General features: G+C 46.7%; 2 protein-coding genes across 2 annotated transcripts in view; both read right to left on the minus strand.

Annotated features, from left to right (window-relative positions):
* Positions 1-2,284, minus strand: part of LOC307232958 (somatomedin-B and thrombospondin type-1 domain-containing protein) — a gene marked incomplete at its 5' end in the record, with an annotated part of 17,151 nt that extends 14,867 nt beyond the window's left edge. The window contains 1 exon segment of the mRNA XM_080004172.1: positions 2,280-2,284. Within this exon segment, the coding sequence (XP_079860298.1) occupies positions 2,280-2,284 (5 nt within the window).
* A 1,426-nt stretch (positions 2,285-3,710) lies between these two features.
* Positions 3,711-15,000, minus strand: part of LOC307233138 (tricarboxylate transport protein B, mitochondrial) — a 20,594-nt gene continuing 9,304 nt past the window's right edge. Inside the window, exons 3-9 of the mRNA XM_080004354.1 lie at positions 13,333-13,432; positions 7,733-7,871; positions 7,040-7,124; positions 6,322-6,426; positions 4,827-4,942; positions 4,615-4,688; positions 3,711-4,063 (exon numbers count right to left, since the gene is read on the minus strand). Coding sequence (XP_079860480.1) covers positions 3,949-4,063; positions 4,615-4,688; positions 4,827-4,942; positions 6,322-6,426; positions 7,040-7,124; positions 7,733-7,871; positions 13,333-13,432 — 734 coding nt within the window. The 3' untranslated portion in view covers positions 3,711-3,948. The remainder of the gene's footprint in view (positions 4,064-4,614; positions 4,689-4,826; positions 4,943-6,321; positions 6,427-7,039; positions 7,125-7,732; positions 7,872-13,332; positions 13,433-15,000) is intronic.

Genomic DNA, 15,000 nt, shown 5'->3' on the forward strand with positions numbered 1-15,000 from the left:
TCACTCACTCTCTCAGTCTGTCTCCTTCACTCTCCCACTTACACCCCATCTCTCTCTCTCTCTCTCTCTCTCTCTCTCTCTCTCTCTCTCTCTCTCTCTCTCTCTCTCTCTCTCTCTCTCTCTCTCTCTCTCTCTCTCTCTCTCTCTCTCTCTCTCTCTCTCTCTCACACACTCTTTCCTTGTCACCCTCCCTCTCTTTCTCTTTATGGAGAGATCTCTCTCTGTCTCTCTCACACACTCTCTTTCTGTCTGTCGCTATCCCTCACTATTTCCCTGTCTCTCTCCCTGTCTCTCTCTCTCTCTCTCACACACACACACACACACACTCAATCTCTCTCCCTCTTTACCCGGTTCTCTCTTTTCCTGTCTCTCTTTCTCTTGCTCTCACACACACACCCCGTCCGTCTCTTTAGGTCCCTCAATCGCACGCGCACGCACGCGCGCGCGCGCCCACACACACACACACACACACACACACACACACACTCATTCTCTCCTCTCTATCACACACAAACACCTCCTCACAAACACCCTATCACGCTCTCACTCTCTCGCGCGCGCGCCCGCACACACGCACACACACACACACACACTTTTACAAGCGCTCATACAACGTATAAAATAGGCCACCGTCAACTGATATGAGCTACCTTACTTCTACTTTTCGCCCTCTCAGTCACTCTGATTAAATATGGAAAACGTTTAGAAAATGTGGATTAAAAAAAACTAACTCACAAACGTATCAATAACAGCTGTTTAGAAGAACATCTTTATCCGACTGAGCGGTCCGGGATATATAAGCTTGGACAACGTTAAAGGCTCGCTATAAAATATATATATATATATTATCACAGTCAGTCACGACGACAAAGGACGGACAACGGATTCCACCGGTGCGATCCCCAATCAAAGCGTCTGAATTGGTTTCCCCGGGACGTTCACATTCAGCACCACGGACAGCGGTGCGACTAATATCGAAAATACGTGAATTTGGAACGTTGTTTAGTCTGTGGCTCGGGATGCCGGAGGGGTTGAAATAAAGGGCCTTTTGTCGGCGGCGGCAGAGATGTTCTTCGCTCGTCTGGGAGAAAGGGAACCTTCCCTATTCACGAAGAGAAAGAGCGGAGAACAATGGCATTACTTTCCCTTCACTGGCCCCCCGGGGGGGGGGGGGGGGGTAGTGGCTCCCAGGGGCAGAGTCGAGCGATGAAAGGATTTCCTACTGTACCGTCAAAGACTGAGATGGAGAGAGGGGCCACACGACGCGCGGTCGCTGCGCGTACGTCGCCGTTCAAAGTTCATCAGAGACCGGGCGCTGGGCTGACACCCGAGACGGGAGCTGAGGGACGACTTTGCGGTGGAGGGGGTGACGACGGCGGGGCCAGCGGAGGTTAATGAAGGGAAGACGGGGCAGAGCGAGGGCCCGGCCTTGGCCCTTCATAAAAACTCAAACAAAATGAAGACAAACCCTTTGAAAGGCTGGTTACGGAGAGCGAGAGCCTGTGTGTGAGTGTGTGTGTGTGTGAGAGTGTGTGTGTGTGTGTGTGTGTGTGTGTGTGTGTGTATGTGTGTGTGTCTGTGTGTGTGTGCGCGCGCGCGCATTTTTGGGGGAAAAAGACTTGGAAGGAAGAAAAATACGGAAAGAAGAAATATAGCGGTGAAGTGATCAGAAATCCTCCGGGTCTAAGCGACATCGTGTTACGGTAAAGCCCCCTCGTCACGTCTCTCGGCGCTCCTCACGTCGTCGCCCCCCCCGGTGCAGCCCCAGGTTCATCTCTTCTAGTCATCCACTCCCCCCCCCCCCCCCCAACAACATTTTTCCGTCCAATTTCCAGGAGATCGTTGCACATCCTATTTCACAACACAAGCCTCTGGGGCAGCAGCGCTTTGGACTGCAGACTTGTGTTTTTGTGCGTGCGTGCGTGCGTGAGTGCGTGCGTGTGTGAGCGCACATCGGAGGGAGAGGAGGGCGGTTTAAATCGTCCTGCATGAGCCGGAGCCAAGAACGGAACAATGAGTTCGCTGTTTGATTCCCCCCCCCCCCCGCCCCCCCGCCGACAGCTCGTCCGAACGTGATCCGTTCAAACCGGGGAGGGCACAGCAAGAGCAATAATAAATAAATAAATGAATAAATAAACGACACGTAAATCACATCATCCGCGTTGCCAGATGCGTATTTTAATGGTTGTTGTTAAAACACAGTAACATTCAAATGAGGTTCGGAGGAGGGGAACGGCGTTCGTCGCAGAAGCACGGTCACCGACAACTCCCACGCCCACGTCATGAACGGGAGGCCGCGCGCGCACACACACACACGCGCACACGCACACACACACACACACACACACACACACACACACACACACACACAGTGACGCGCCGTCTCGCGTGTTCGGCAGTGACGGGCAGAAGGCGTCTGGTGGAGCCGGGGGGGGGGGGGGTTCCAGAGGGAAGCCCAGAGACGCAGCAGTAACGCGGCAAAATCAAACGCGGGGGGAAAAACGTCATCTCGGTCTCGCGTGGGGGGGGGGCAGCAACCCCCCCCCCCCCCCCCCACGGGCCCCTTGTTCGCAATGACGTCGCGTGCGCTAAAAACGGCGTCCCAAATATGATTAAAAAAGAAAAGAAAAAAGGCGAAAGAGCGAAAGTGGAATCGACGTGAAGCGCCGACGGTTCTGTGGGACCTGTTACGGAGAAAGACGAACCGGAGAAGGCACACGACGTGTGACAACACAAATAAAACCAATCAAGAAAAAAAAAAAAAAAACACCGAAGTACACACAGCACCGGAACACGAAACAGTATCTTCTGGATTCGACAGAGATTCCCCAATAACACGTTTGGGGAACGCACGGAATGCAGATGGAATGGAGAGTGGAGGGGATTTGACCGCAGCCTAATCTCCCGTCCGCAAAGTTCCCACGAGGGCCCCGTGTCAGAGCTCCGCCGACCCGGACACGAGGGCCGGGCCCCCGGGATGGGGGGGGTGGGGGGGGGTGGGGGAGTGGGGGGGGCGGGGACCCTGATTATGCAACACGAGCCGGGCGACGCCGGCGCTACGGGGGGAGACGACCGGGCGCTGAGGTCACGTGCTCCGTCACCGCGGAGCCGTTTACAATCACAGCGAAGTCACGCAGCGAACGAACGCGTTCACCGGACGTCTTCCGAATACGCCATGGGGGGGGGGGGGGGGGGGGACCTGATTAAAAGCACTTCACGCCGCACGGCGAGTTGTTTCTTTTTTTTTGTTGTTGTTTTCCACCACATTGACATTCAGCATTCAAGCTTCAATAAATACATCGATAAAGTGTTCCATAATATGCTCTGATTTCGCACGTTTTCAATTACACAATTTCTTCTCGCGTCTCGGTAGGTTTATTCTGCCGCCGCTGTTTTCCTATTATACATATTGGCACCCGGCACAGGAATAAAAAATAAACAAATCCTCTCGGTAAATGTATTATGTTGGTCGTAAACTAAATCATGATCTCCATTATATAAAAATAAATGGCGTTTCCTGAAGACAAAAAAATATATATATTATTGTTAAAGGCTTTTACTTTTAAGATAATGGAGGTTACGGTAAGGAGTGCAAAAGTTTTGGAATTAAACTATTATTAGTCAGAGAAGAAACAGAGAACTGACGTCAGGAACTGAGGAAAGCGGCAGCATGACACCTGTACCCAGAAGTAAACCCCAGAAAAAAAACAAAAAATAAAAAAATAAAAAACTTTGGATGTGTAATTAGAAAGTAAAAATCCACATATTCCCTATATGTCATGTATACACAATTCTACGAGAAGCGGTGTGTGGTCGCCGAGGTTAGGCTCCCGCGTGAGGGTGACGCCGTCACGCCGCCGGTGAGCGAGCCCCGCCCAGTTCTCTGTTTCGCCCTCTCCCGCTGGCTGAGTTCAGGTCAAAGCAGCGGCGTGCAGGTTCCGGGATCCCTCACTCCGTCTTCCAGACGGTGTTGAGGACCTTCACCACCTCTTCGTAGATGATGAAGACGATGGCCACGTCCAGGCACACGCGGCCCAGCCGGGGAACCGTGCCCTTGTAGAACCTGCAGCGAGAGAGATCATCCATGAAGGGGGGAGAGACAGAGAGAGAGCTCTCCATAAAGAGAGGGAGGGTGACAAGGAAAGAGTGTGTGTGTGTGTGAGAGAGAGAGAGAGAGAGAGGGAACGCATGAGGGTAAATACAAAGAAGTAAGGTGCTGTGTGAGGACGTTATTCCTCCGAGCACTACACCAGGACTCAACAGCTCATCACAACATTTAAAGTTACACAGTTAAAACGAACGTCACTCGGTCAGATGACTCAAGCAGGACAACATACTGATGTAATGTTCTTTGATCCCCACGAGGACCGGATCCATCGTTATCACGTGACGGAACACGATAAATAGGTAAGGCCCAAGGTCAAATAAAAATGCGATAATAACGAGAAAGAATTTCAAGTCAAGTTAATTTCGATGGCCCTTTATCGCAGCTACACTCTGGAAGGACCCCAGTCAAGACTGAGCTTGGGCGACAGCCTCTCACCCTCCCAGCGTAGGACTTCTGCGCCGGCAAAGAGATGGAACAATAAGAGACGTACTGCAAAATGTACTCACGCTCTCACGCCCTCGTGTCTCAGGATTTTAACGGCACAGTCCAACGTGCTTTTATATTTATGCGCCTCCAGACCCTGAGAGAGGCAGAGAAATGTATTTTCTTTTTAATATAATTAATTCCCAAGGGGAGGCAACGCTTGAATTCCCCTCTATTCAACAACAGAGAATACAGAGCGCTCCAGTCGATGCTGTGCGGTCTAGGGAGGTTTTACCTGCATCCTGGTTTTGACCACGTCCAGAGGGGTGTTTCCAAACACACTGGCCGCTCCGGCTATGGCTCCAAACGTCCCAGTGATGATGGGGTTAATGGTTTTGTTAGGGTCGTCACCTGAGGGGAAACACGACAAACACGTAAATAAGAGCCTGCTGGTCCAGCCCTCGAGCAACATGAGGCCGTTCCAGGTCAGGGAGAACAGGCCGGGATGGATGTAACTGCAGCACAGATCAAGCTGGTTAGAGTGTCGGTGGGAATTGTATGCAGTTTCTCAAACCGGCCACGAGAGGGCAGCACGGCCATGTGAAAATGCCATGCACCCTCACCGGTCCGGTCATGCAAACGTTATTTTCTCTTATTTTGGGTAAACGTTGGTCTGCCACGAAATGTAAAATGCATCACATGAAAATTTAACATGTGGCAATTTATCATTTTAAGTCTTTGTTTGCATGTTATATAGACATATTTGATGTTAAAATGTTATTGGACTGCGCATCATACACAAATCAGTCACAACATTCAAACCACAGGTGAAGTAAATAACATTGCTCATCTCGTTCCGATGGCACCTGTCAAGGGGTGGGATATATGAGGCAGCAAGTGAACAGTCAGCTGTTGAAGTTGATGTGTTCGAAGCAGGAAAAGTGGTCAAGCGTAAGGATCTGAGCCACTTTGACAAGGACCAAATTGTGATGGCTAGACGACTGGGTCAGAGCATCTCCAAAACGACAGGTCTTGTGGGGTGTTCTCTGTGTGCAGCGGTTAGTAACTACCAAAAGTGGTCCAAGAACCGGCGAAAGGGTTGCGGGCGCCCATAGGCTCATTGATGCGCGTGGGGAGTGAAGTCTAGACCGTCTGGTTCGATCCCACAGAAGAGCTACTGTAGCACAAATTGGTGAAAAAGTTAATGCTGCTATGATAGAAAGGTGTCACAACACACAGTGCATCACAGCTTGAGGAGTATGGGGCTGTGTAGCCACAGACCGGTCAGAGTGTCCATGCTGACCCCTGTCCACCACTGAAAGCACCTACAATGGGCACATGAGTGTCAGAACTGGACCATGGAGCAATGGAAGAAGGTGGCCTGGTCTGATGAATCATGTTTTCTTCTACATCATGTGGAGGGCCGGGGTTAGGGTCCAATCCGATGGAGCATCAGTGGGATGTGCTGGAACAACAAGCCCGATCCATGGAGGCCCCACCTCACAACTTCCAGGACTTAAAGGATCTGCTGCTAACGTCTTGGTGCCAGATACCACAGGACACCTTCAGAGGTCTTGTGGAGTCCACGCCTCCACGGGTCAGAGCTGTTGGCGGCACGAGGGGGAGCTACACAATATTAGTGGTTATTAGTGGTGGTTTTAATGTTGTGGCTGATCGGTGTATATTGAATATATAACTTGATATTCTGGAGGTCGACTTTCAACATTTTTATTCACCAGACATTATTTTCTGTCCACATTTTACTACAAAAAAAAAAAAAAGACACTGACCTTTGTACCAGTTCCTGAGGGAGGTCATGACGTAGAAGCGAATGGCCTGGTTGGAGCCTTGTTTGAGGACGGTGGCTGTGAGGCCCTGGTACGTCCCTCTCAAACCTGGTGAGGCGGTCAAGAGGAGGCGAGACCGGAAATTCATTCGGTTGTTGAGCTGATCGAAAGCAACACCTGGCAGACGCCGTTCAAAGCCCGCCACGGCGAAAATATCGTACGAGCCTCGTTCAAAACCATGGACGGGAGAGCGACCGAAATCAACCAACTACACACGGTGCACACTTTTACGGTGCGCATAACCAAATTACACGCCGGTCGAGCTACATTGAGAGCTGTGCTCATGTGCGCTGCATACTGTATATTTTCTTAGGGATCTGGTCATTTAATCGCACCAAATTGACCAATTGCAATTTACGGACAAAAATATTTTACGAATCAGCTTTGTGTGATTGGATTAGACAAAACGATGTTGCCAAATTTAGCGAGTGCAAATTCTGGTGTTTGGGGGGTGGGTGGGGGGGGGGTGGGGGTCCAAGGAAATACCCCCCTGCAGAGAATTGTGCGAAAATAAATAAATAAATAAACAAACAAACAAATAAATAAATAAATAAATACATTAAATTCTCCTTTCTAGTGACATTTGAGAGAAGGATCTCCGACATTTTTGATGTGAAAATATAGCATTCTGCACAAATTCCATATCAATAAAAACGTTTACCCTGGGTTTTGACGATCTCCCGGACTCCGTGGAAGAAGCCCCTGTATTTGGGATTGGCCGAGTTCAGGTCATGGATGAACTTGACCTTGTGAGATAAACAACTTGACAAGATGATCATCCGATCGAAATGAGGGGAAATAAGAAGCTTTTATCATCGCTACCGTGAGAGCCCGGAGGCACAAGAGTCATGAAACTGATCATATATATATATATATATATATTAGTAAATGTCCTGAAGGGGGACTTTTTTTATAGAAACCACGTTCAGTCATTAAATTGACAGAGTATCTGCACAGAAGAAAAGTTGACAGGGGTTGAATCAAAAAAAAAGTCATCCTTTCATGTGGGAAGAGAGGACTCAAAGGGATTCCAAATGGAATCATTACAAATGGAGTCATTACATTTCACTGCATATATGTATGGAAGTATGTATATGTATGTGACAAATAAAAATCTTGAATCTTGGAAACTAGTGAATTTTTTTTTTCTGAGGCAATCGCGAAAGATGTGATGATCCTAAGGCTTTGTCACGCCCCGGAAAACATGACACTGGAATGACGTTTCGGGAGGGTGAAAATAACAGCTGCAGCTACATATACAGACAAATGATATATGGATATATTTTAGATGTATAAAGCCCACGTGGGCTGGCCTGCTAAAAAAAACAAACACAGACACATTCGTCGACTTTACCTTGATGGTCTCCATGGGGCAGACCAGCAGCACGGCCTCCATCACCCCGGCTCCGAGCCCGCACAGCAGCCCCCTGGTGCTGTCCAAGTGGCCGGACGCGTCCTTCGCATGGTTACTGAGGAACTCGAACGTGCCAAACCTGAGAAGAAGGTGGAAAGGAGCCGGAAATGACACGGTGGACAGTGCAAAATGGGCCCCGGAAAAGTGTGAAGATGAGCCGATCGACATCGGTGCACAACAACCTTTATTTATTATTATTTTTTTACTTTTTATTTGTATCCGAAATGGCGCACAAAATCGTTTGTGAACACGGTGTAAACACACAATGTAAATGTCTCCAAAACGGGATCGTCCGTGTTAGAAGTACAATCCAGTCTGAGTGATTTTTTAACCCAAACTCTTGTGTTTGCTACGACGGCTGCTTTAAAGTGGCAATCTGTCAGATCGACCTTGTTGGGTGGATGACAACTACTAAGTCCCAGAATTCCATTTGAAACGGCAATGGGTTTTTCCGATCCGTGTGTACCTTTGTAGTCGCTCTAAGACGCTCAAATTATTTTCTATGAGGTGTCCCTCTCTAGGGCCCTCACCACGTGCAGCCCTACGTGGCTACGCGAGAGCTAAGCACTCTCCCAATAAGCAAGCGGAGACGAGAGCTCACTTATGGTATCGTTAATGGAAGCGGTGTAAAACTGTGAAACAGTACAGAAATATGCAGATAAACGATCAATCTCCATGCAGATGTAAATAAACCTGTTGATACGTTGCCACGGCTCCCACGCTGCATGCATACACCAATAACATGAACAAAATCAGATTGTGCTTTTCTCAAGGGCAATGACGAGGCTGATGGAATACAGAGACGTGATCAGATTGACTGCGTGCGTCTCTGTCTGGCCATCTCAAATGCCCGTGTTCTGATGTCATACTATCACTACAACGATATGATGTCACAATATGGACGGGGGGGGGGCACTCTCTAATTGACTTTCTCCTTCTCATTGATTGATTTGGGTTTTATATTTTTCTTAGTCATTTGGGATGGTGAATATTTTTTTTGTCAACATTCATCCATATCTTCAGTTTACCGACCAGAACTCGCTATACGACATTAGCAAATTCACTGCCTTCCACTTCTTGCCCGTGCCCGATCATTGCAGTCTTTCCGGGAAAGGCGGACCCCGCCACTAACAATGGAAACAGAATATAGTAGAAGAGCACCTGCATGACTCCAATACACAGAATGGTCAGCTAAAAAAAATAAAATAAAAAAAAAAAATCCATCCCATATCCCATATCAAATATGGGATAAAAAAAAAAAAATGTCTTGGAGATTACCACTTTGAAGTTAAAAGCACAAGCAGATGCCAACACAACGGAAGGAGAGGAGCCGGTTTGTGACGCGCACAAGGACATGAGGACGTCTGCAGAACGGGAATGGAGGCCAACAGCGTGAGAGCGTTAGAGTACGTTGTACAGAGTCAGCAGACATCTTGTGCCAGGAAACACATTAAGGCGAGCGCTCCCCCGCGTGTCCTCGGTGGCCATGCCTGGTCATCAGGGTGAAAGGAAGGAGGTCGAGGGGAAACTACCGTATTCTCTTTAAACTTCAGATGAGGAGGGAAGGGGAAAGAAAAAAAAAGAAAAAAAGACCGGAAGTTGAGGTTATGCCAGAGGCTTTTAAGGCTCCTCTTCCTTGTTAAAGATGAAACCAATTAAGGAAGAGAGAGAGGGAAGGAGAGAGAGGGATGAAGTGATCCAGAGAGAGAGAGAGATAGGGAGGGAGAGATAGGGAGGGAGAGATAGGGAGGGAGAGATAGGGAGGGGCGGGTTTGTCTAAAACATCACAGCAATCAGTTAAGAGGTTCTGCCGCCAAGTCCTTCGCAAGGAAGGTTATTTATAGACAGAACTGAATTGCGATGGCGGGGAAAACAGTTAGGTGTGTGTATGTGTGTGTGTGGGTATAAGTGTGTGTCAGTATATGTGTGTGTATGTGTGTGTGTGAATGTGTGCTTATGTGTATATGTGTGTGTATATCTGTGCGTGCGTGTGAGCAGTCTTGACAAAGGCTTTGTTGTCTTGTGGCTCCTCCAGTCTAGTCTGCTGCCTCGCCGCCGCTTCATATTTCTTAAGAGAATGTGTTTCTAAGGGCTGTTCTGGAAGCGGTTAACCCGCGGTTTTACTCCAAAGTACTTTTCCCAATTTCCGTCCTGATTTGAATTTTTTTAGATTTGCATAAAAAGACCATCTCTCTCCAGATGGGGGTTCCACAACACTTTATTTTAGTAATCCAAAGACTCTACCTCGTCATTAATATATCATTTTTCATTGCATCTCTCTTTACATCCTCCTCCCCCTAATTGGCGGCAGGGTTCAACACGTTGTCTTTATAATTATTTTTTCTCCCTTCTAATTGATTTAGTTTATTATAATGTATTAATATTCATCATTTATTATAAATATTTTTTTTTAATGTATTTTTACTCTTCCCTTTATGCCTTAATTGTGTTGTATGTGGGACCTGTTGGAGAATAAATTGTAAAAAATGTGCTGTTATCAGTTATGTATATGAATCCTTGTGCTTACAGAATGAATAACTGTTAAAAAAATAAAAAGCCCATATCCCCAGCTCTGTATGCTACGTGTTTATATGAGAGACGGGGTCTGCACAAAATGTGGTCTGAGCTTTGGTACCATCAACACGAACGAAACGATGTCAACATACGACGGCCAGATGTAAACCGCTGGGATTGGTGGTATCCCTGCACCAAGAGCGGCTTCTCGAATCGCCAAATGCATTCCGGGTTTTCTTTTTTTGGTTTACTTTGTAGAGTACGTCATCAGTCACCTTCCAAATCCAAAACCAATGCCGTTCATTGAAGGTGAAATAGAAAGAGAAATAACACCTCCGGCTCCACCTCCAGCTCCCTTGGACAGTTTAACAAGCGGGCGGAGGTTTAGGGTTAAAACATGACACCGTTTGGGCTCGCTGCCACAGCCCGGGGAGTAGTCGGGAGGGTGAGTCATTCCGGTTACCATGGATACCGTGGAACGCTGCCGGAGCTCAATTAGAGCTGCCTGGTTTGCAAGGCCGACGTCCTGGTGAGACAGAGTTTTTTTTGGCCACTTTCGGGATCGAACCGATCCATCCATTTTTCTTATCCCTGTTCGGGGGAGAGCTGGAGCCCATTCCAGTTCACTACGGAATGCCAGTCCATCACAGGGCTACACACACACACACATTAATGCGCACGCACGCACACTGACACACACACACACACACACACACAAGAAACATAACCTGCGTGTTTTTAGGCGTCGGGGGGAAATGGGGAAAGGAAACGAGGGAAATCGGAACTCCACACGACAGACAGAATCTCGGACACTTTAATTGGTCAAGGTTTACTCTGTGGATTCTCCACACTGGGATTCCGCTTGCAATTATGGGGGGGATTCTCAGATATTGCCCAATAATCCAATATGGCCGACAAAATCCCATATGGTTGCCCAAAATATCACTAATTTGAGGATTATGCACCCACAAATTGAATAATATATTGATAATAATATATTATATACTGATAATATATTGAGCTGTTTTCCACATGTTAATACAGGATAAATAGATAGATGGATAGATGGACAGATGGATAGAAAGATGAACGATATAATAAACAATATAACAATATGAAAATATACAATAAAACTTAACGCATTCAGGGTCCAATATAGCCGCCTGCCACAGTTACAGTCATTGAGTAACTGAGGGAAGTGCATGTAGAGGGAGGGGTGGTGGTGAAAAGGTCAGCTGCTACTTCGTCTGTCCCTCTCATACCTCTTCAACAACCCCCCCCCCCATCCCCCCCAACCAACCACACACAGGAGCACACACGCACACACATACGCACACGAACACGAACACCAACCTCCACTCATCCAACCCCCCCCCCCCCCCCCCCCCCCCCCAACCCCACCCCCGCCCCCGCCCAACCCATAAAACCCTCAACGAAAAAACATCCTCCAGAGTAACCGTGGTGCAGGCAATCAGTTAATGGGAGGCTGAGGGGACCGTTGCTACGCCAGGAGGGGGCTCGACGGAGGGAACAAGAAAGTGGTGAAGTGAACGGGAGGACACATAGAGGGGAAAAACTGATATAGAGGGAAAAAACAAAGCACACTCACATTAAAAATGTAGAGCAATGTAAAGGAAAATGAGTGGGAGGAGGGGAAGCGACCGTGAGAAACGGGAGTTTTCAGACTTGATATCTCACAATTCAATTGAACGTCGTCCTCATCTATTCAAATCTCTTTTGCTCCTACTTTCACGTATTTGTAAGAAAATACAGGAGAGTAGACACACAGATGCACACACACACCGAATGTGTGTCGGCAGTAGTACACTACGGTATGTATTACCTCTACGTCGCATTTCTCCGCTTTATAACCTGCGCCGGGAACGAGACACACATACAAATGGAAACACACACACGGAAATGCAGCCTTTCCTACTTGAATGACGCACACACGCACACACACACACACACACACACACACACACACACACACACACACACACACACACACACACACACACACACACACACACACACACACACACACACACACACACACACACACACACATACACACACACACACACACACACTGTTTATGCTTGTGTAACCCTTTAGAGACCCGTCCTTGGGTTGAGTGACAGTTTTGCTCCGGCCGGCTGGACCTGTCTATCCACTTACCAGACAGGCTCTACCCTCCAGCATCACAAACGTACACGCATACGTACACACAAACATACCCACACACTCATATATCGACAAACACGAACACATACACACATACACACTCTATACACATAGAAAGAAAGAGAGAGCTGAAAAAATGTGTTTGCATACTGTTGCTCTGTTCGTTTGGTATTTGTATTTGCACGTGTGCACGAATGTGTGTGTGTGTGTGTGTGTATGTATGTGTCTGCTGATAAATGTCATGTCTTGGAAAAAAAAACCTAATTACAGAGAAGGCGAGCGTGGCGTGGCCTTTATTCCAAGCATTGTGGGTAATGGAGCAGAATAATTGGAGTGTGTGAGTTAGTGGTTCCAGGTAGAAGAAGACAACAGAATGGAAAATGTGGTGTTCTCAGTTTTACTGCTTATTCAGTGTTTATTCTCATAAAGGAGGAGAAAGAAAGAAGAAAGGAAGAAAGAAAGAAAGTTTATTCTAAGAAAGGAGGAGAAAGAGAAGAAAGAAAGAAAGAAAGAGAGAGAATGTTTGGTATTCAACATTCTTTATTATTTGAGAGTTCAAGTTTTTTTAGTTCTAGGGACAGATGAGATGTCTGTGAGTAACGTCATGACAACCGGACCGTCCAGAAATATTATTATCATGGTTTTATTTCAGTTTGTTTCAGAGGAAACATAACTAACTATAACTACATTTTCTTATAGTTTTAGTTTTCTATTCAGCTATTTCTTTCAGCTAATTCAGCTAATTATGTTTATTATTATTATTATAATAAAAATATTAAAATTATTTATTCATTTTTGTTAATGATAATAACCATAGTGTGTGTGTGTGTGTCACCTACCTAACAGCAGATTTGGGTATGGACCCGTAAAGCAGTGAGCTTAGTCCTCTGTAGAGCCCTCTGACACCATGGCCCTGGACTGTCTGCTTCACACAGTCACCTGGGGGGGGGCGCGCACACACACACACACACACACACACACACACACACACACACACACACACACACACACACACACACACACACACACACACACACACACACACACACACACACACACACACACACACACACACACACACACTTAGCAGGGCCACAAACAAGGAAAAAACTATACGCAATTATAGTCCTGAACTTAAAGCTCTGTATGTTTCCAAGTACTAAAACGATGCATTATTTTTACTAAATAGTACATTTTACACCATTGCAATATAATGAACGACATAATCCTCAAAATGACACATTATAATAAGATGTTATTATGCGTGCGAAAAAAAAGCAGACGTTTCTTTTCTTGAGGGTAAATTAAAAATAAGGTTTTTAAAGGGGATTGAAAACAATATTGATATACATGCATATTTAGTTTGTTATTTTGTAAAAAATAAATGTAAAAAAAAAAATATATAAGACTACGTTTGTTTGATGTTTGACATAATTTGTAGTTTTTGTTGAAAATATCGGCCGGTACAACCGTAAACAACACCTTGCAGGCCTTTTCACTGTCCAAAACTGACATTTTTTAACCTTTAAGCCACAAAACTCCCGAAATGAATGGACTTCAAAAATAATTGAAAGTGGTACGAACTGAGTGTACTTTATAGAGATGTTATCTATTTTACAAATCATATCTGGTTAATTTGAATAATTTTTGATTGAGCGTCATGTCACTGTCACTCTTGGTATCAGATTTGGTATTAAGGATATTCTCCCATACCGACCGCAGTTCCTCATCAATAAACAGTATGTCCCTGTTCACTAAACATCTGCTGCAGCTGTGCATGAGTCCCCGCTGTGGACGCGCCCACTCCCACCCAAGCCGCCTGTTGGAATTCTTTGAGGTCCAGGTATCAAACAGTGTTCTGCTTTCTAGTCAGATCTCTACCCTTGAGCGGGAAAAAGCAACATCTGCGCCGAGAGCTCATTAGGACGCCGTGCCACCCCCAAGCAGCAGCAGAGTCTGTTTGTGGGGTGTCTGGACGCATGTGTGTTTGTGTTTATGTCTGTGTGTGTGTGTGAGTGTATATGTGTTTATGTCTATGTGTGTGTGTGTGTGGGTGTGTGTGTGTTTATGTCTGTGAGTGTGTGTGTGTGCGTGCGTGCGTGTCCATGCATGTGCTTCATTGGTCATGTCTCTGCCACACAAACAACCAGCACCATGACAGCCTGCCGGAATTTCAAATGCACCAGAGGATGATGGGTAATTGGATAATGAGCTCCAGAGAGAGGCACAAGACAGATGTAGAGAGAGAGAGAGAGAGAGAGAGAGAGAGAGAGAGAGAGAGAGAGAGAGAGAGAGAGAGAGAGAGAGAGAGAGAGAGAGAGAGAGAGGTAGACAACAGGTAGACAGTCCGGGTGGCCAGAACAGACAGACAGAAAGATGGACAGAGAGATATTGATGCGTTGGGTCTCTCAACCTTGGGTTCGTGACCCCGTGTGGGGTCACTCGATATGCGCATGGGGTTGTGGGACAAGACTTGATATTTCATGAATGTAGTTTAAATAAAATAC

This window comes from Zeus faber (genome assembly GCF_960531495.2).
Source record: "Zeus faber genome assembly, chromosome: 7".
Lineage (NCBI taxonomy): Eukaryota > Metazoa > Chordata > Actinopteri > Zeiformes > Zeidae > Zeus > Zeus faber.